The sequence below is a fragment of the Phoca vitulina genome, unplaced genomic scaffold, assembly GCF_004348235.1.
Source record: "Phoca vitulina isolate PV1807 unplaced genomic scaffold, GSC_HSeal_1.0 scaffold3, whole genome shotgun sequence".
In the NCBI taxonomy this organism is placed as follows: domain Eukaryota; kingdom Metazoa; phylum Chordata; class Mammalia; order Carnivora; family Phocidae; genus Phoca; species Phoca vitulina.
This window is the reverse complement of record NW_022589706.1, coordinates 33,877,389-33,900,094: the sequence shown is the minus strand read 5'-3', so window position 1 is coordinate 33,900,094 and position 22,706 is coordinate 33,877,389. Positions and strand designations below refer to the sequence as shown.

The 22,706-nt window shown below is 36.8% G+C and overlaps 1 protein-coding gene across 3 annotated transcripts in view; it reads left to right on the top strand.

The window, feature by feature from the left end:
* Window positions 1–22,706, top strand: part of GABRA4 (gamma-aminobutyric acid type A receptor subunit alpha4) — a 71,350-nt gene that overhangs the window by 20,156 nt on the left and 28,488 nt on the right. For all 3 annotated transcript variants that reach the window (XR_004298850.1, XR_004298851.1, XM_032400303.1), the window contains exon 8: window positions 6,217–6,476. Coding sequence is in view for 1 of the 3 variants with exons in the window: in XM_032400303.1 (XP_032256194.1) it covers window positions 6,217–6,476 (260 nt within the window). In the remaining 2 variants the exon portion in view is untranslated. The remainder of the gene's footprint in view (window positions 1–6,216; window positions 6,477–22,706) is intronic.

The window sequence follows — 22,706 nt, the reverse complement described above, 5'->3', positions numbered from 1 at the left end:
ACAGGAATAGCTCTTAGACGTCATTTTTTTTCTAAGAAAATATTAAACAGTAATATGTCCAGCTGTATGGAGAAAAGAATCACATAGCTTTCTTTCTTTTTTCTTTTTTTTTCATAAACTTTCATTTTTACCCAGTCAATACAAATAAGGTTTGAGGGGATATAGGTAGGCTATCCCTTCCTTTGGGGCCTCATCGTATTTCCCTTATTGAGACCAGGCAGATCAGACCAAGTGGGAATCTGGGTATGATTTCACTTTTCGTGATATTCTTGGGCTCCTACCTTAATGCTGTGTAATTGAATTAAAATCATATCTAGGTGTTAAAATGCAATGCAGTGGGAACTTAAAATAAAACAAATAAAAGTCACGGCTGAATGAATACGAAAGCCTTAGAATAATTTGCCTTTTAATGAAGAGGAACAAAATGCCAGTGGTTTAAATGCATCGAGTTGGATGGCATTATATGCTTAGTTGATTAGCTCATTGTTATATTTTATCTCCATCTTTTCTTTTCTGAACACAGGCGTATTTTCTTCTTTTTGTTTTTATAGTGGCTTCCTATATATCATATTCTTAACTATATGAGGTCCAGAGCACATCAGTTTTAAATTTTTATAGCTGTGAACAAGTCTTCTGTATATCAGCCATGCTTTTGAATAATACAATTTGTTATAATGATATTTATTCAATTTAACATATTTCTCTATTCTTTTTCTATTGATTGTGAGTAGCAAAAGCATTCAGTAGTAGGATAAGAGGGAAAATGTTCACAGTTGGTCTGGACTGGAGGTACAATCCTCACAAGAGATGTTACTCTTCCTTTGCTTTTTCTAGTTGGTAGGATCAAAGCCATGATATAATATCCCTTTTCACACAACAGCAGGAGGGATGCTGGTGAGAAGAAACTGGGGGAAGTGGGAACTTCTCATCCCGCTTCCCCATCCTTATAGAGAACTGATCAGGTGTTTTAGTGTCCTCAATGCCTCTGAACGTGAGGAAATTTTCCGTAGACATCTGCACCCCCCCCCTTAATCTTAGGTTTACTCAAGAACCCTACTGGGGAAACTATTACAGAAGGGTCAATGCTGGGGGCAGGGTATGACCCCAGGAGGGCAGCGAGTGGGTCTCATGGCACTACTTACTTCATAGAGTTGTGAGAGTTCAATTAAAGAATAACTGCACATTGCAAGTGTTGAATAAATTTTACCTATAAAAATGGGTGTAAAAATGAAAGAGCAAATAACAAATCTAAGCTTGGGACTATAATAGATTGGGGTTTGAAACCGGAATCTGGCACTTATTTTCTCCATCCGTATACATCTCCATCTTAATGCATCTCTCCTTCATGGACTGGTGAGGAGTTAGACTGATGTTCAGTACTTATCCCAGGGCACACGGTGCACTTAGTACATATTCGTTACTCTCTCTCTCATACTTCTCTCACATGGAGGAGATTTATTTTGTTGCGACTTGGCTTCCTTGATTTTTAATTGCTTTTCAAGGAAAACACTTACTGTTATTGCATAATACCCGGCTCTCTGCTAGGTCCTTTATGCTCCTTACCTCATCGAGTGTGTATAGTAGACTTGGGTCTTTACATATCACGTTCAGAGTCAGCCTGACGGGGCAGGAAGTCCCTGCGGAGGCTGAGCACAGACCAAACTCCCTTCACTTTCCCTGGCACAAATAATACCAATATTTCAGGAATTATTATCAGAAAATAAAAATAAAACCGCTGATACACATATTATCATCTTTTCTCCATGACCTTAAAGACTATCTAGAGCAGAAAATATTGACCCATCCTTTGTGCATCTGAAGAAGAGGCAATAGTGTCTTAATACTGATTCTGCAGCCAGGCAGCCTCGGTTCTAACCACAAGGTCTACCACTGATTTGCTGTAAACCGCCAATGAGTTACCTCTGCTCATTTCCTCGTGTGTTTCAACAGGATGAATGGTTGTACCTACTTCATAGGGTTTCTATGAGGATTAAATTGAATTAATTTGGATAAAGCACTTGGAACAAAGCCTATCGCACAATACATTTTATTTAAGTATTTATTATTATAATAGTCCATGCTACCATCTACCTCATTTAAGAATCACTACTTGATACTATAATATGAATGTCCCCTGTATTTTATAGTTATTGTGATTGTTTGATAAGCTTCAAAAGCTTTTTTGGTTGAATACAAACTTGTAGCCACTGTACTATCTCACTTGTCCCCCAAACAATAGAAATTTCCAGTGGTGTGGAGAAGGATAACATTGATTACATTAGTACCCACCAACATCTCCAACAGATAAGACACTGTAAGGAAATTAAGTGGCATGTAGCAAGGATACTGGTAGTACTAATAATAATGATGATAAGATTTACCATCTTATGTAATCTTCACAATAACTCAGCAACGTAGGTGTTATTAGTTTTTCACAGATAAGGAAAATAACTCAAAGAAATCAAGAAACTTGTATAAAGTCACATACTTAGAAATGATGGACCCAGGACAATTTCTGTCTAACTTCGAGAACCCTGCCATTTCTACTCTGCCGTTCTGTCTTCACAGGAAGTATGAGGATGTGGGCATTTGTGGAGTATTCCAGAGCTTCTGAGTGAGATTGATGGATGTGTGCTGAAGATAATTCGTGGGTAGCTTTTTCCATTTGAACTGTGACATTTGCCTATCTTGTGCTCGTGTGCCAAGATGTTGGTTTTGATTGACCAGGGAAATTATGCACAACAATTAAGTCTTCAAAGACCTAAGATGTATCAGAATGGTAATTATTAAACTGTTCATTGAGGCACTGAGATGGCATTTTCCTAAGGAAGTTAAGTTTTAAGTATTTGGGGAACATTAGCAATCTATTTCATATGAGCTTTAAGTAAAAAATTAATTTTGGACTAGTATTTCTTTTCCCTAATTTTCATTTCCCTCTTCACTCTGGGAGAGGATATGTTGGATCAGGGATGTCACTAGAGATCATGGAAAAATAGACTCTCCTCTTCTCCCCCCCCCCAAATTAATTAGTGTAAATATGAAAAGCAGAGTGTGATAAATTCTCTCCAAAGGCCTTCTATCTGCAAAGTTGTATGCCTTTAAGTCTTGTAATTATTCCAGTATAGTAAAATGTTAAACCAGAGTAAATGCCAGCTGGCATATCTAAATCATTACTAGTTCATTTTCTTGGAGTGGCCAGCCAAAGATGTACTCTTGAGCAGCCTTAGCCTGCTCTTACACGTCCTCTCCCAGCTCCTGGGCCAGCCAATATGGTACGTATTCAGCATTATAAAAGTAGGCACTGGAATCAATACTTGAACGTGTCAAAAAAAATTCTGTGGTTGCTGAAATATTTTCAGGGTAGATGCCAATTAAGCCATTTAGAGCAGATGCACTGTCTTCCTAGATGCAGAGGAAGCATGTCTCCTTATCTGAAGGGTTGGCTTCTGTTTGCTACTCTTTTGGTGTTTATTTAACCAAATGCTCTGTCTAAAAACAGCTGTAAGAAGCACATTCCTGTCATGCTAGCGCTTTCTTTAAGTTTGACCACAAGGTGGAGAAAATTTTTTGTCTAAAAGGACGGCAACTTAGCCGATTGTTCATACAGGTTACTGGCCTAACTTTGCCAACAGTCATAAGATATGAATCATAATATTTGGAGGGCTCTTTTACAAACTTTCAAATCAAATTGACTCAAACCAGTGAAAGAGAAGTGGAAAGTGGCCACATATTTTTTGCATTTATGTCCACAGCATCATTTAACATCTTCATGAACTTGGTGATCTACCCTCCTTAGTGATCAGGAAGTAATTTTGGGATTCAAGGCTCAATAATTGCATTAATATCCTGCTTGCTTGGATAATAATTGCATTAATATCCTGCTTGATAAGGGAATTTCTTCACATGACAGCAGGAGATGAAGACCACTACTTCAGGTCTGCAGGAGAAGTTGTTCTGGTACCAAAAAAAAAATGTTCAAAGCAACCTGAGAAATCCTAAATCGCTTATATTTGAGTTTGAGTTTTCCTTTTTGGTTATCACATTATTCTGAGTTCTGAGTAGTATTCTTATTTAGGCTGCACTGTTCATATTTTATTTCCAAGTGCTTTCAGCATAATTTCTGTGATAGTAGAGGAAATATACACAAGGAAGTTGTAGAAGAGTTTTGAATTCTTAATAGGCCATTAAACTTAAATTTTTATGAATAAGAAGAAAAACTTTGATTTATCCTCAAACTTTGTAGCTAGAATTTTCAGTTAATTTACATCTCACAGGCAGTATGGGAATGCTGCCATTTTTCTGAGATCAAAAGGAGGCCTAAAAGTTCTAGGATTTCTTTCTGAAATGAAGTCCAATAAATTCACAGTACTCCATTTTCGTAGCTATTTCAATATCTCCATATTTGACCCAGCAAACATTTAAAAATCTGTTTTAGATGAATAAATTCTAAAACATCACACTTTTTTTCTTTAAAAAGGGAATACAACCAAATCCTCAAGTTTCTTTCTCTGTAGAGTTTATGGAATATTTTTAAAAGATCTATAGCTTATACACCGCACAGGTGCTCTAATTTTTTATTTTCTAAACATTGACAATTCAGAAGGGACTGGAGAAGAAATGGATTGGTGAGGAGGTGAAAAAATGAGTTTTTATTTACTATGCATTTATCATGTATCCAGCATTATATGAAGTATGGTAAATCCTGAAGCAGTGTTAGACATTTCTGCCCTCGAGGAAGCTACACTAAATTAGGTTGTGGAGACAGGCCTACATGCATGGAACAATTAGGGAACAAGGCAGAATATAATTAAATGCTGAGTTGGGGAGACAATATAATTTCTCCCTAATTTCAAATATTATTATTCTATTACTCTTGCATGGGGCTCACTGTCTCTTCAGTTTGACATGTTATTATTTGGCTTTTGGTGAAGGATTGACAAGGATTGGAGTATATAGTTTAGGTGCCTTTTTCATCATCATCATCATCATCACCATCCTCAATTCAGGAACAATTCTGGACATTATATAGAATGAGTTTATTTTTATTTATTTTTTTAAAGATTTTATTTTATTTATTTGACAGAGAGAGAGAGCGCGCGCACAAGCAGGGGGAACGGCAGAGGGAGAGGGAGAGGCAGACTCCCCACTGAGCAGGGAGCCCAATGCAGAGCTCCATCCCAGGACCCCGGGGTCAAGACCTGAGCTGAGGGCAGAGACTTAACCAACTGAGCTACTCAGGTGCCCCTAGAATGAGTTTAAATGGATATAGTAAATTCTCACAGAAATCTCCAAAGCTTAACTAGATATGCAGATAGACAAAGATACACAAAGAGACAACTATTAGCATCCTTAAATAACAAAGTTCTCTATAGCTCCAGTGACAAGTGGAATTTTTCCACTGAGAATGGGGGCTAACCTTTTTTTCAGGTGGAAGAGAAGGCTTCCCCAGAGATGATATTCTTCAGAAACCTATTGATGAAAGAGAAGTACCTCTATTCTTGTTGCAAAGATTTTCCTGCCTACCACAAACTGATGCACGGTAGATGTCCAGTATTTTTAAAACCAAATTATTCTAGAAATCTATTTTTCCAGAAATATACCTTTATTGCTTTTTATAAATGAAGCTCTTTCACAACTAGATTATTATTTTATTATTATCTTAATTCAATAGGTAATATTCAGTTATAAGTATCTATGATTCATGATTTTTCTGGTCACGATTCTCCATAGCAATGGGCCATGCCTATCCCAGAAATTCTGATGCTCCAAATGACAGTGCTATCAACTTCTCACTCCTGGTTGAGAATCAGTGCTTCATGAGTCACACTTCCTGTTAGGTGTATGTGTTGACTTTCTCAAGTATGTTGGCTCAGATACTAACACCAGTCCAATATATGATAGGTGCTGCATATACTTGTAATCTTTATAGCAAACCCAATAGGTAAGTATCAGATGAAGCCCAATGAGTTTTCCTCACTTGGTCCAAGTCACACTGAGCCAACGATTAGAAGAGCCAGGATTTTAATGATATCTGTCTCTTACTTGAAAACCTGTGCTAATTTCACTGAACCACTAGGGTTTGAATCTTCCATCAAAGATGGTTTGAGATATTGTAAACTTTGTTACCCCTCCCCCTCCAAGTCCCGAGGTTTGTTGGTTTGTTTGCATAGAAGTAATGGTAAAGTATTTTGTCTCTTTGCTCTTTTGCTTCTGAAGGAATAACCACAGTCCTCACCATGACCACACTGAGCATCAGCGCGCGGCATTCTTTGCCCAAGGTGTCCTACGCTACTGCCATGGATTGGTTCATAGCCGTCTGCTTTGCTTTCGTATTTTCTGCCCTTATTGAGTTTGCTGCTGTCAATTATTTTACCAATATTCAAATGGAAAAAGCCAAAAGGAAGTCCTCAAAAGCCCTCCAGGAAATACCAGTGGCTCCCGTGCAGAGAGAAAAGCCTCCCGAAGCACCTCTGCAGGTATTTGACTTACTCTCCTTCAGTTGAAGATTTCAGCTTTTTGGTCAGATTTGCATTGCCAGGGGAAACACTGAGAATTTGAAAATCCCAATAATAATTTGTAAGTCATTTAAAATCCAGAAAAATAGAAAAGGACACTTGTAAATGTAAACTTTAAAACTATGATTAATGGCCTAAAAATCAAATGGGTCCAGATGAGCTAGATTTATGTGGAGCTAGTTGTTTGAAACCTCCTGTCAGAATTAAAAGTTTTTGACTGGGGAAAAATCTGATGTCTACTATTAAGAGGAACCTGTGGATAAGTTTGAGTGGGTTGATCAATCATTTTAGTGGAGTTCATTGAACAAAGTAAAGCAGTGGTTCTTGACGTGATCCCACATTAGAACTATCCCATGGGGCCTGGTGGGGCCTGTGCCCTTGTATTAAACAAGAAAATAAAACCAATAAACAAGAAGACCCATAGTTGTAGCTGACGTACACCAAAGATGAAGCATTATTGTCCTAAAGGGACAGACCTAAAAGGATGTAACAATCTAAGACTACTGTAATTTACATTGGGCACATCAGTGATTCTGTGATTAAAGAAAAAAAGTTTTAAAGTAACGTTTTCCACATGGACTCCAGTTGTACAAAAATAGCAAGATCTTCATGAAAACAGGTAAGCAAACGGGCAGCTACTCCTCCTCCTCTCCCGCCTCCATCTCCCCCTCCTCCTCCACTATCTCTTTCTTTCTTAATCTCACTCTACTCAGCTTCCTCTTGAATCAGCAGACAAGTCTGCTGGTCCCTAATCCATAGCCTTGTCGTTGCCACAAGTTGTGGTCTAACACTCTTTTGCCCAAATCAAAGTATATATAAATGATCAACTTTATTGTCTGTAGATAATAACTCATGCCTCTATTTGTTAAACCATTCATTCATTCCTTTATTTTTTTTTTTTTAAACTCATTCAACAAATACACATCCAATGCCAACCATGCAAGAGACTCTGTTTATGCTCTGGGAATCCACAGTGTACATATCCCCATCCCCGGCCCTGCCCTGCAGCAAATATCCTGCTCTGTGGGGCTTACATTTAAGTGTGTAGGATGAGGAAAGGGAGACAGATGATTTAAAGAACATAACTAATAAAACACGTGGCGTGTTAGACGGTGACAGTGGTAGGGCTGGTAGTGGTGGTAGAGCTGAAGCCCCTAAGAGGAAGGACCGACGTGCTGGGGGGTGTGAGAGGGCTGGGATTCCGTTCGCGATGCAGGTGGTCTGGGACGTCCTCCTCCGCAGGAAGATGGCGGCAGAACAGATTAGGTTAGATGCTCATGCCCGCGGGAATTAACTGGTCAGGGTTCAACAGTCTACAACTCCTGCAGAGCTCTGGGCACTGGTTCTCCAAGAAGAGCATGTGAGCAGGTAGGGGAATTACTGCCCTTCCCATTAAGTCAATTTTGATAGTTTACATTTTCTTCTAGAAGAACCCATTTCACAAGATCTTCAAAATCATTAGAAAGGATTTTGTACACTCTTTTCAGTGGAAAAAAAAAATGATTATCTGCAGTTTTATTCCTTTCCCGTTCCCTGTGGATAAATTTATGCCCCCTCTGCCTTTGATTGTCGTTTTAATTGCTTTGCTCTGTTGTGTTGAGGACTTGGTAGAAACATTCTACTTACTATTCCTTTCCAGAAAAAAAAAAAAAAATTAAGTCTTGGGTATTTATTTATTTATTTATTTATTTATTTTACTGCTTCTGTTTTCTAATTACTGATGTGTGATTTATTTTATTTCTATCTTTCTGCAGGTTAATTACGTTACTCTTTTTCTAGTTTCTTTAGTTCCTCTAATTTGTTTTCACTGTTTCTTATTTAATAATAAAGATTCCTTTATTGCAATGAGCTGTATTACATACAGCTTTGGCCATAGTTCATAACTTTGGATACATATTATCATAATTATTTGCTGAATATTCAACAATTACATGGCTGATTTTCTCTATAAGCTAAGAATTATTTGGAAGATAATATTAAAATTTCCAAAGTGGATTTGGCTTGTTTATTTAACTCCACTGTTTATTTCTAGTTGTATCACATTGTATTCAGAAATGTTACCTGCACAAATGTAAATATTATTCACACTTTCATTGTGCTCTGAGTTATGTTAAAAGCTTATAAATGTTTGATGGCAGTTTGAAAGAAGTTGATTTGTAGCTATTAAATCAATTTTACTTAAAACATTATTATTTCATCCATCTAATAAATCACCTCTTGTCTTCTTGATCTTTCAAACACCAAGAAAGACACAAAGAGTTCTCCCACTGATAGGAGATTTGTGTTAAATTTTTTTCACATTTTGACTTTTTTTGTTTTATACACTTTGATACTCCGATATGCAACATCTAAAGATTCATAACTGCTCTGTTTTCATATCAGTCTATGTATTTAATCATAAAATTACCTTTTTTTTTTTTTGTCCCATGTAATACCTTTTCCTTTGAATTCTCTTTGGTCTGATTTTAATGTTTTTTGTATTCTTTCTTAATATTAACTTTTGTAATATATTTTTACTACTAAATTCCTTATTCTTTATTTTCTCATGGACTTTAGAAGCTATATGTCATATCTTTATTTCACTAGTGATTAACTTTTAAGTTTTAAGACAACATATTTCTACTAATGATTTTCTAGTAACATTGAAAAGTATAAAAACATAACGACTCTCCCATGTAGCTATTAACTTCTCCCAACCCCAGGATTGCTGAAGTCCAGAGATTCTGGATTTGGAGACATATTTTATATACATATTTTTTCTATTTATAGTGAGTTGTTATAGTTCTCTTTTCATTTTTTTTGCAAAGTGAACTTGCACTAGTGCTGTAATGGAATATTATAAATACTTAAAAGTACCACTTAATCAGAATAAAGCTAATGTTCAAAGGTGGGAAGAGGACCGATAGTCTTCTGTTCGCTCCTTTAAACATATCTCTTGGATGGAGCTGTTGCCATTGCCAGTAAATCTCAATTGAACAAATGCAATGGGCTAAGTCCACTATGATTCAGTAACTCCTCTTGGCAGGATGGGCCACGACCTGTGTGCAAATGACATAACCCAATGTCAAGAAAATTAAATTTGTTTGTGAGGGCATAGATTCATAGTATTTAAGGGTGGGAAAGAAATCTAGTCAAAATATACATCGGGGGGGGCGCCTGGGTGGCTCAGTTGGTTAAGCGACTGCCTTCGGCTCGGGTCATGATCCTGGAGTCCCTGGATCGAATCCCACATCGGGCTCCCTGCTCGGCAGGGAGTCTGCTTCTCCCTCTGACCCTCCCCCCTCTCATGTGCTCTCTCTCATTCTCTCTCTCTCAAATAAATAAATAAAATCTTTAAAAAAAAAAAAAAAAATATACATCAGGGGCTTCATGTCCTCTACAATGTTTGACTATGTATGTATAATAACTCAGATCTCCACAGCAGTTTACTGGAAGACTATGTGTGTTCTAAAGACAGTGATTAATAGGTTAGCTCACCCATCCTCCTAACTCCAGATTCCCACCAGAGCGTAGCTGGCTTTGGAGTGTCAGTTGTCAGTGAATGGCTTCAGTATCAAGTTCAACTTTGAAGGTTGAGAACACATTAAAATTGAGAGAGGGAGGGAGGATTTGGGGGGAGGGACAGAGAGAGAGAGAGAGAAAGAGATAGGGAGAAGGAAATTTAGAAGGGGAAAGATTGTGTTAAGAGCAAAATTTTAAAACATATTATTGGAAGGAAATATTCTAAGAATATATAAGGTTTGGAGTTTCAGTAGAGATTCTAATCAGACAGCTGAAATTTGCTTATTCAAATCTGTATTCCAGCTTGTATGGCTGTTTGCTTATTTGAATGGTGCTGCCTTTGTTTAAAATGTGCTTAAACTCCTTATTTGGAATTGCCCTGAGAGTCTACATGACATTTGGTAATTCAATAGTCCTTCGGGTAAGGTACCTAGTGGTTTGATTCATTGTCACCGTATGTGACCTGTGGACTGTTAATGGCCTGGCGAAAGTTTATGGTGACCATTTGTATTCTTTGGGAATTGGAATGTGTATGGTTTATGGAATATTCATGAAGTAAGGAGAAAAGGCGGATTAGCAGAATCTAAGGGCAGCTGTGGGCAGCTTGAATATGTCTTTGGGCATCTCAAGAGGCAAAGCAGCTGTTCTGCTTCTCTACTCAGCATTACCTTAATTCTGTCTTTGATTCTATCCTTCCAACACTTGAGTTAAGCTTCATTGTTGGGGCTGTACCCTTCCATATACTTACTACTTTTGAGAGTATCTATTCTCTCACTGATGCAGGTGATTTGGATTAATAGGCTGGTTTAGAAAATAAATAACTATTAAAAAAGGGAATATTTCTTAAAATCATATTTTAAAAAATCATTTGAAAATATATTTTACAGTCCTTGTTCAGTTAGATAGTATGCATTTATGAGTGTATGTTGTATCTTGTGAAAAAAATCCAATGATATAATGACTAAAGTTAATTGGTCTCTTAAATTGTGTCAGGTACTATGTGATACGCTTTCCATGCGTTACTTAATTTCAAGGTCATGATAACTATTTCACAAATGAAGAAACTGAGGTTGGCAGTTGTTAAGTGATGTACTCAAGAAATGGTGAACCCAGTATTTAAATTAATTCAGCTGTATCTGAATGCAGAACTTGTTCTCTTTTATTAGAACTCTGTTTTATAGTATTTAATTTATGATATACCTATAAAGAATAGACAGTAGAACGTGTATATTATATACATGCATAAAATGATCAGCCCAACAGTCTTGTTCATATTTCTATAAATAAATGACAATAGCAAAATATTCTGAACGCTCTTAACATGTTAGTTAACAAGAACTTTTGCAGACATTCAAGCCTTAATGATGGATTAAAAATGTTGAGTGATGGAAACGGAGGGTGAGATGGTAGTGGCGTCATTCTCTAGAACAGAGAAGAGCAGTGAACCACCTTTAATTAAGAAGCTAATTAGTAAAAAAAAAAAAAAAAAGGAGCTAATTAGTTCAAGTTTAGATAGTGGCAATTTCCATAGCAGGACCTTTTCTCCCTTCCCACAATAATGATGATTTTCTTTTTTCAAGCTGCAAATGCATACTTCTGCACTGCATACCTTTCCTTTCCCATCTACCTAATTTCTTTGTTTCCTTTTCACTGTAACTATTCTTCCTGGACTTCTCAATTTTAAAATGTTTGTAGATTCTTACAAGGATATTTGTAAAATTAAAGAGCTATTTGCTCTACTTAGAGTCTTAAGAAAAAGATGATATAAAAATATATAAATAATTCAAGATGCCTCTTGGATTCAATAATTTAAGTGCACTCATGAGAATCTCCTTTTTTACTATCCATTCTTCAAAGTCAAACTCAAGCCTTATTTCTCATGTGTGACTCATTCTGACTGGGGTTAAGGATCTCCAGGACATGGTCTCAGGGATTCACATATACAAAATGGTGGTGCTAATGGAACCTACTGGAAAGGCTTATCTTGAGGGTTAAATAACATCGTATGTGTCAAGTACATAGTACAAGTGTAATGCCCAGTAAATAATTGTGTGATTATTATTATCCTTTATTTCTTGAAGCATCTTCAACATTTAAACTATGTATCACAAAATTTATCATTTATAATATCCTGAAGTATTTTGCATAAGTAAATTGTTTCATATATTACTGCTATATTTACCTAGCTTAGGTGGCGAGCTCCTTAATAAAAGTGATTATGGTTTCATTCTGTTTCCTCATACAGCACATTGAATGGTGTTTAATAGTTACAGTTTATTGATGGATTATAATGAGTCAACTCTAGGAATTGGACAACGGGAAATGTGGTGCCTCTGAAATTACATAAATATCAACCGTGTCCAAAAACAATTGTATTTCATGTAAAATTCTTTCTCACCAAAGTAAATGTGAACATCAAACAGATGTTACGTAGTGAGCTAGAGCTGAGTCGCTGGGAGCATCTAGAACAGCGAATATTCAGTCTTAGCATTCTGAGACACACTGTTAACAGTTGAACTCAGCTAGCGGGCAGCAATGAAGAGCTGAGAGGGATGCTTTGAAAAAGATAAAACAAAACAAAAATCTCAGTAAATCACAAATGCAACTGTGCATTAGGAGGAAAGCCTCATTTGTTCTCCTTTGGTCATTTTAATCATATCACTTACACAGATGTCAGTGACTATTAGCAACGTCAGTGTTAAATACAATGATTTCCTAGCAGTTGGTAATACACAAGCTTCATTCCTTTGCAACAGGGTGTACAAACTAGGTCAGTTTCAGATTTTCATTTTAATCATTCTCAAAACTCCTCTTAGAAATGCTGTTCTTTAAATAGTTTAAGCTAACACACAGAAAACTTTCATTTTTCCATTTGTCCATATTTCTTTCATTTCTTAGTTTAAAAATCTCTTTCCTTGGCAATTTGAAAAAGGACATGAAGAGGTGCTGTCAGTTCACTTGACATTTACATGTGTTTGTGACAGTAGTTTAATGACATTCTTTAAATCTTACATAAATTGTACCTCCCCAAGCCCATACCTTGTTCAGTACAGAATGTTCTTTAGTTAGTAATGCTCTTTAGGCAATGAGTAATTGCTTAATTGCACAATTACTAAATGGTATGATTTATGTCAAGAATAACAGAATTATGTTTCATTTTCAGCCATATTTTTTATCTTTTAGTTTTGTTACCTGTCTTCTGCAGATTCATGAGAAATTGTCATGTTGCTAATCCTTGAGAGCAAATCTAGTCATTTAACAAGTGTTTACCAAGCAACTGCTATGCTACCCGTCACCATGCAGGGCACTGAGGACTCAAAGACAAAACTAAGGAGCATTGTCTAGTGAAGGAGAGAGGTTAGTAGTCTTGTGAGTTAGTAGTATATTTAGTATATAGAAGTGTGTCTTGAGTCCTGGTTTTAGATTAATGCAAGCATACTTTTAGTAGTGGGAAATTACTCTCAAATCTTCACTGCTACCTCAGACCTGTCTGCTGAAATACCAATCTCTATATTCAATTACATATTGGGAACCTATTATATTTATGAATATTATGAAATACCTATTAAGTGTCAGTAGAAATAGTGTCAGCTAGAAATACTGTGCTAACTCCCTTCATAGATATGAGGATAGTAGGGAGGACCAACATTCAATGATTAATTTCAAATAATTAAATAATGATTAATGTGCAGAATGCTGTGGAGAAGCAGAGAGGGTAGTGATAAGTTATACGACAGAGAATTACACTGAGACTTCACATTATTTTTTTGAAATGCAAAAAGTGACAAGTTAAGGGACATCACTCAAAATGACAAAAGGAGGAGAAGCAATCAGTTTTAATAGCTTATCAAAACCATATTGTGCATATTGGATGATTATTGGTAATAATATTGCATGGGAAGAAAAATGCCAACATTAGCATCATAATGAAATGTGTAGTCTATTTCTTCCTCCAGAATGGGAAATGCCATAATTTTGATGCTGTATTAGGAAGGCTAGATATATTAGCCAGTGTTCAAGAAAAAAGTAAGGCATCTTATAAACCTTGGTTTGTAAGGGTAGGGGGTGTGTGTGTGTGTGGTATAAATATAGATTAATAGTAAATCCATTCTTTTATTTTCTTGTGTTCTATATTTATAAATATCATGGCAAAGGGAGAAGCTGTGAAATGTATTTATGTAGTACATGGAATTTGGGGACATCGCATGTCATTACCATCATTATCATTGTTTTTACTGTCTACTATGTACCATATAGATGTGTGTGTGTGTGTGTGTGTGTGTGTATTTACCATATATGTGTGTGTGTATGTATATAATATATAGTGCTAGTTGCTTTATATGGGATATCTCTAATTTCTACAATGAGTCCCAGGATGAATTGTTGTGTTGTTATACACATAATTTTATGGTTGAGGAAAATAATGTTTTGGAGACTTTCAGGTGCATGGTGCTGCAGTTCACTAGAGAAAACAAGGAGGCATAAAGGAATTGTGTCTCTACTCTCAGTTCTCCAGTGTAGCTTTAATCACACAACCCAATATTTGGGTTTGCACTCCTCTGTTAGATGATGAAGTTAGGCAAAATTATATCTAAATTTCCTTCTAATTTTTAAAAAAGATTTTATTTATTTATTTGAGAAAGAGAGAGAAAAAGAATGAGCAGGGGGAGGGGCAGAGGGAGAGGGAGAAACAGACTCCTCACTGAGCAGGGAGCCCGATGCGGGGCTTGATCCCAGGACCCTGAGATCATGACCTGAGCCGAAGGCAGACGCTTAACGACTGAACCACCCCTAAATTTCCTTCTAATTGAAAAATTGACATTCCTACAAACTCATTTACTCTCTATAAATAATGCCAGCTTGCTTTATATTCTTTAACATGTGCTTACTTTAGTAAAACTGATTAGAAGGAGGATGGTTCTTTTTGGGTTCATTGAATCAGATCAAAATAAATATTCAGGGTATTTTATGCTCACCTCTATAGTAAAGATCATACTGTTCCAATAACAATAAGAGCATCAACTGATACTGTGTTACCAAGTACCAGAGAGTATTTTAAGCATTTTACATATATTAACACATATAATTGTCACAGCAGTCCTGTCCTATCTTCATCCTAGCTGACAGATGAGGAAATTGAAGCACAGAGAGGCATAAGTGATTTATCCAAAATCATGCAGCTGCTAAGTAACCAAGCCAAGATTTAGATCCAGGTAATCTGGCTGCAAAGTTTAGGTTTACAACCCCTAGGAATTGCTGCCCCACAGTTAGAACCTGCTTCCACCACTACTGACCCTCAGCTGTGCCTTATCGCCACATACTCATTCCCCATCCCAATTCCAGGTTTCCTGAAGGCTGTATTAATGTTCACATTGTTGGAAGTGTAAGCCATACTTTGGAACTCTATCCTGTTTATAAATAAGCCCTGTCCATTAGCTAGTAGTTTAGTTTACATAGAAGCCAAAATCACAGAAAATTAGTCACACTCTCCAAATCTCCAGCTTTGCATAAAACACATGGGCATTTTGTCAAGGCTAAAAATTATAAATTGATTTAGCACAGTCATTTCAACAAATTTTAGAGCAGTCCACCGTTTTCCCAATATTTGGCATTTTAAACATTTAAAAAAACATTCAAAAGTATTACTATTATTTTTTATTTGAAGTAACCTATCTTACATGTGTTGATATATTTAATTAACAATATTTACTTAAAACATATGCTCAGAGGAATTGTTTTAAAGGTTGTAGGGAAAATTGTAAACAAGTTCAAGAGATAGTTTTTGCCCTAAATGAATTTTGTACTATGTCAGGTGGCAGAGTATAGGGACGTAAATTATCAAGAGGAGCAAATATTCTGTAGGGATCAAGGAATGTTGTGAAGAAACATCCTGAACTTTGAGAGGGCACGGTGGGAGTACTCAGCCTGGCAGTGACGTGTATTTTACCGATGGGCAGCAGATGCAGGAGAATGGCAAGGAAATGAGCTAGCTCATTACTGTAAATACCGTTAGTTTGGTTTGTGATATTCATGGACCAGCCTAAGGATCATTCTAGCATTGCTATACGACTAATAAACTATTACCATATTGCTGGAATTTTTATTACTTCTCCATTTACTCCATTATTTCTCCAGCACTTCTGGCCCAAATTTGCTAAGAACCTAGCAAGTGCTCAAGAAATAATTACTGATTGATTTCAGTCCTCATACAACTGAGATATAGGCTCAGTTGCCAGGGTAGCAATATATGAAGGAACCACATAGTTCCATCAGTGAAATTTTATTAAAAGTTTTTTTAAAATGGTGTTTCCAATTTTTATTAATTCGGTGATCTTTTTCCATCTATGTTAGTAATATGAGTGAACCAGCCCTTCTTTTAAGAGTGGGAAAAAAAATCAGCTTCAAAAATTACAGCTGCTTGAAACAAATTCCCTCAATGTTTAGCTACATTTTCCAGCAAATTCTCTTCCCTAAGCTACTATGTAAGATTATTCATTCCTTCTGGTTTATTTGGCTAAGCTGCCAATTTCCCTTTTGCTATTTTGAGGGACTAATTTCTCACAACATAATATACATAGCTAAATCTCTAGCTTTTCACTCAGCCTCAGATGTTTTAGAAGTTTCAAGAATTATCAGTTTGCGTATTACTTATTTCTTTTCACTTAAATGAATTAGAGGATATTATGCATAAAAAAATCTCTGGTAGAAGATTATTATGTATTTTGGTTAATTTAAGGAGAGGGCAGTTTCTACTCAGATTGTATGGCATGATATGGTTTTCTGCTCTAAAATTTCAGATTTCACAAGACGCTTACCCTGTCCAGCTTTGTTGCCTAAATAACACATCTTATTCTCTCACAAAGCCTCCTGAATTTTCATATCCCTCTTACTTAGTTATTCTGCAAGGTGCTATTCTTTCTCTCTCAGTTTCTCTCTCTTGTACTTCAACTTCAATTTTTAGAACTCCAACATGGTCATAGTGATGACTAGCATGGGGATTTACTTATTCTCTCCAGTCTCATGACTCCCATCCACACAGTCCAGTGATTTTGGCTTCTCTCTCAAGCTCTCTCTCTCTCTTTTGGGGGAAATTTGGCTAAAACAAACTTGTTTAAAGATTACTTTTACTTGCTTTTTGCTTGACTAACTGAAAACAGTTGTGGGCTCCATAGTCAGAGAAAAAGCTGTCTTTAGGGGTTTCAAAGAAAGGAATGGGGGTGTGAGGATGAGGGTGTGGTTTAGTTTTTCTGTGAGCACTTTCTCTCTTTACCTCCCGAAAAAGTTTATCTAAGCCTAATCAGTTTAATGGGGACATCAGGGGGGCCCTTGAAAGTGCAAAATTATGCTATTAAAATGAAAGGCGGCTATATGACAGAAGAAGAATCCCCGTCACTTAGTACATCTGTACTTTCTCTTCAGCTGCGTCTTCGGCACTTGAGGGTTGATATTTTCAAAGAGAATGTGGCAAAAGAGGGTATGGACTCTGTATCCAAGGAATGGAAAGCCAACTATTCACATACAAAATGGGCATACTATTGTTTCTAGCTTAACCAACTATGAACACTTGTGAACATCTGGATAGATTTTTTTTTTTTAAAGTCTTTAAGAATATGAACTTTAGGACCAATATTTGGCACAGAGCCTGGCACCCAGTAAATGCCAATTCAATGTTGACTGAGTCAATGGATCAGAGAATGAATGAATGCAATGTGGTCTCTGTAAAATATTAATAATAATAATAGTGACAGGAAAGAGGAGTCCTAGATGACAACAAAAATAGAGAAAACTCCCATATGCCCATTCCAGTGTTGCTTTTTTACTTTGTAAGGCCCACACTGACTTTGGGGATTACTGAAGGAAATCTGCATGACTCTTTTCTTGACCCAAAACCACCTGGTTTCTTTGGAAGTATCTCATATGAAGCAACTATTATCCCTGCCCTTTCGTTGGCTGTGCCTTTGACTCAGTCTTGTTTGGGTTAGTCTGGCTCCTGATGTAGACAGGCTACTAGCTGGAAGTGACGGTCATGCTCAACTGTGCTGTTCAGGCTACACCTGGAACACAAGGAAATGTTGTTTGATTGTGTGTGAAAAAAGGATATAATCGATACCCTTCTGAGAACTGGTTTGAATGGAGAAGCACTGAGAAGGGTGTCCTGCTTGGAAGGTAAGAAAAGGAGGCCTTGCGGAGCTTGAAAGTTGTTTCCACAGAAAGCAAGTAAGAGCTGGGCAACCCTAGAGTAATTTGATAGTTATATTCTTAGAGCAGATCCGTCACTAAAAAAATGTGACTGCAGTGATGAATGAAGAGCATGGGCTGAGCACTTGACCTTCACTAGCCAAATGAACCTGTGATTTGTTTTGACAAAAGCCAGTTTTTATTAGGTTGAACCATATGAAAATACTATTTATATTGGTTAAAAATGATTTTAAAAAGTCAAAAACAGTCTTTTGAAGCAAAGATGAGGCCTAGATCTGACTTACAATTTCCTTTATCAGCTGTTTCTTTTTGACAGCAAAACAGGTAACTAGAAATAAATTGTCCTAGTGATTATAGTGGTTAGCATTTTTAAAATGTATTAGTTTGTTTTCAAGACAAAGATTTAGGTTGGAGCTGAGAATGTCAAAACCTTGGACCTGTACTCAGTGTGCCTGGGGGCTGATGGGAACATATCATCCATGGGCATCTTAATACTCTCAGTAGGATTGTTTTGTCAGTTTATTTATTTTATTTTGACTTGAAGCAGCTAAGGCTCGTACAGCTGTAGAGCATCAACAGGCACTCTCCCCTGTGTTTAGCTCACTCTTCCTGCTTCTGCAAGCAAGAAACCCACTTTGCTAAAGGCTTAGCTGATCCTGAAAAATGTTAACATGCTTTCTGCTTAATGTTTGCCGACGGGCTGATCTAAAAATGGCACCAAGGAGGTTACCTATTATCCACAGAACAAGAATACATTTCGGGACTGAAATAGATTATGGTCAATGGGGACTTGACTTGCGGACAGAAAGTTATATTAGTATCCCTGAGCGATTCAGAAAAACAGAATTAGATTTTATGTGGTGAATCCTGTTTGTTTTTGGTTAATTAAAAAAATGAATCTCTCTTTAGTACTTCCAATATTTAAGTTCTTTTTCTCTTAGACTTATTTTTTCCCACAGTGTTTTTTTTTTTATGAAATGCACTCATCTTTCAAAATTATGGAAATCGTTCATTTTTGCACATTTGCAATGGGTAATATCCTTTGCACCATAGCCAAATTTATTTTATCAAATTCATTACTAAAAATGCTTCAAAGAAGTGTTTTGAAGCATCACTGAGATAGAATATGGGAAGACTTAAAATCATATATTGAATGAAACATACATTTTTTTTCTCTGTGGTCTTCAAATTCCTAGCAAATTGGAAACTTTTATTTATTATTTTTTTCAATTAACGTATAACGGGTAGGTTGACTTTGTTTGCTTGTTGCCCTTGTGGTCTACCCAATTTAGGATTTTTTGGGGACAAAAATGTCCTGGCTTGACCAATAGACTAGATAGTCACCCTAACAATGGAGGAAATGTAAAAAGCAGTTTTCCAGCAAAGAAAATTTGCTAAAGGATTTAAGTTAATTATTTCAAATTATAATCTAGGTATATATGACTTTAATAGGCATCTTACAATGGGGTTAAAGGTTAAAATTACAATCAATAGGGGATTTCAGAATTTCATGAGGCAATTTAAGGTAATTATTGGCTACAATTAACTTCCTGGTTACTATCCAGTCATTTTGCAGCCAGTAAGTGCAGGTAGCTACTCACAGTATTAGTATGCATAGCACTGTGAAGTTTCTAAGTTCCAAGACACACAAAATCGAAGTAAAAAGGCTCGCAGCTCCTCATTGTGAGGTAGTGTTGGTATAAGGAACAGGTCAACTGTTCTTTCGGGTAAGACAGAGCAATACTACTGCTTTATTCTCAGGCATTTTGTTATTAAATGGTCTTCCTCATGGTGGAAAAACAAAACAAAACCAAGATACAGAGAGATGTAAAATTTGGAGCTCAAACATGTGGGTTGAAATCAGAAGTATGAAAATAAGAAGAGAAATACTGAATAAGATGTCCTTTCTTCCATGCAGTAGCTGTCATTGCCTTGTGTGTTATCTAAGCACTTCAGTTTTGTTTTTTTTTTCTGTCAAGCCCTAATTGAGGATACCCTAAGATTTCCTCTTATGTGTTGGTCTGAATGAGAGCATATGCCAGACTTATATTAGGAAGAAGGAAAGAACTCTGCTGTTGTTTGGGATTATGGTACTCTGCTCGGGAGACCTGATTTAGCACTGTGTAGTACAGCCCGATTCATGAGAGAGCTGATCATTTCAGAAATAGCTACATTCAATATGTACATTATATATGTTTATTCCAGACCAATTTCCTAGCACAGTAGAGTAAGCACAATCATACACTCTCAGCAGTGTAAGCAGTGAGACAGAATTTGTTGCTTTTTCACTAACTCACCACAACGTTCTTCCCCAGTTTGAATGTGCTCCACCATCTGATTATTATGTTTACTCCATGGTGTCCTTTCTTCATGTCATTAATATCTTATTTTCTCTTTATTTATGATAATAGTTTGATAGATTTCCAGAGGATAAATAAATGTGATTTAATGGCTAAAATACAAATTGGATGGTCAATGGAGGGTTTATGGCTGTTTCAGATCACCTAGATGATCTCATGGTGTAGGCCTAGGTAGGTTCACTATTAGAACAATTTTGAAGAGTGCTGAGAAGATAAAGACATTAGCCAGAAGCCTCCTGATAAATTCATGATAGATGATAGATTACGATGACAAGAACATAGCTCCACGTAGACTATGTTACCCTTTGTTAACAGCCATTCATTTGGTGTTACTATTTCTACATATGCATGCCCCATGTTGAGCAGGTATAACCTATAATTCATGTAGGAAATTCCCATTTATCTAAGTACAAAAAGATAATTAGATTAAAAATCAGATAAAGTACAAAAAAGCTAAATTAGATACAAGCACTTTTTGGTAATTCTATATAGTGCTAACTTATGTACGAATATGCCGCAATATAATTTTAGTGTAGAGTTAGTTTTTATGATAACCAAATGCTTTGAAAATTGACAACGCATGAGTAAAAAGGGATTCTGCTAAGCACACAAAAAAATTAATCAGAAACTCATTCCAAAGTTTAATTTCAATGTTCAGTTTTTTTTCACAATTCATCAAGCTGACATTAAAAGTTGCTTTCCTCCTCTTTTAACACTGAGCATTTTAACTGTTCCCTCACCAATTACTCTACCAACCAGATAAAGAGAGCCTTTGAAGCCTGGATCTCAGGCTTGAGGCATTTGGGGTATTGCAAAAAATATATTGTGACAGAAAACATTTTTCGAGATGGTTGTGAGAAGACCTCCTCCCCCACTGGTCGTCTGCCATGCATTTCTTTCAATGTGATGGAGTCTGTTCCCTCACGTTTGAATCTGGTTGGGGCACGGGGGCTGTGAGCCCAAAGAAGCGGTGCTATGTGACATTGAGGCTGAGTCTCCTGAGACCCCTTACTGGGACCCAGCCATCATGCTGTAAGGAGCCCAGGCCACATGGAGAGATCACAGGGAGGGTGTTTCGGCTGACAACCCCATTACCAACTCCCAGAAATGGGAATGAGGATGCCTTCAAGGTGGCTCCAGCCACTCTGACTAAAACCACCCAAGGGACACTGAGTGAGAGCTGCCTAGCTGAGCCCAGTCAACCTCCAAAGCCATGAAAGGGACTGTTTGGGGGGATCTGTTATGCACTCGATAACTGGAAAGCATATGCTTTTTAAAAAGTCAGATATACTCGAGTTCAAATACTGACTCAACCTCTTGCTAGTAAGATGATGTTAGCCAAGATCTTTAATTTCTCTAATTCTGTTTATTTTACAGATGTTTAATCTGGAATACTGTGGGTGCTCAGTAAATGTTTTCCTCCTTTCCTCTCACTGTTCTGCCTTCCCTCCCTCCTTTCCTTTCTTCCTTCCTTCTATCCATCTTTCCCCCCTTTGCTTGCTCTAACTTTTCCTTCTTTTCCTTCCCATGTAAATTCAACTGAGTTCAGCTGCTTTTGTGGTAGACCATTTCAAACTGGAATATGTTAGTGCCAGGTGTGGATTTAATTGAACCTTTACTTAGAATGCAAGCAGACAGAATTCAGGATGCATGTTTTTTTTTCCAGCAAAAACTGCTGAATCACTGGTTCCAAAATCGGCATAAAATATGCTCAGACCTTCCACAGACGGCATGTGTGATGCTATCAAGTGTCTTGGGGGAATGGGGTAAACACATTTTTAAAAAAGGAATGTTTCCATCAGTTCTCAGTGAACGTTATCTGAATTCGTTGAGGCAAAGAATATCTTAAAAAGCTAGATAAAGGAAATGAAGGCGTGAGCAACATGTTATTTGTAGGAATGACATACATTATCTCCTTGGCAACTGCAGGGTGGCATGCAATTTGGCAATCTATGTTGTGTCATCTCGGATGCCTGGAAGTCACTGTTTCCTATGGAAACAAAGGAAAGAACAACATGGGAAAAAAGTTCTGATTTTAGTGTGTTGGAAAATTATTTTAAAACCAAGGGGCCAGCAGATTTCCATGGCATAACAAAAACTCAAAATGGCATTAAATTTTCATTTATTAATT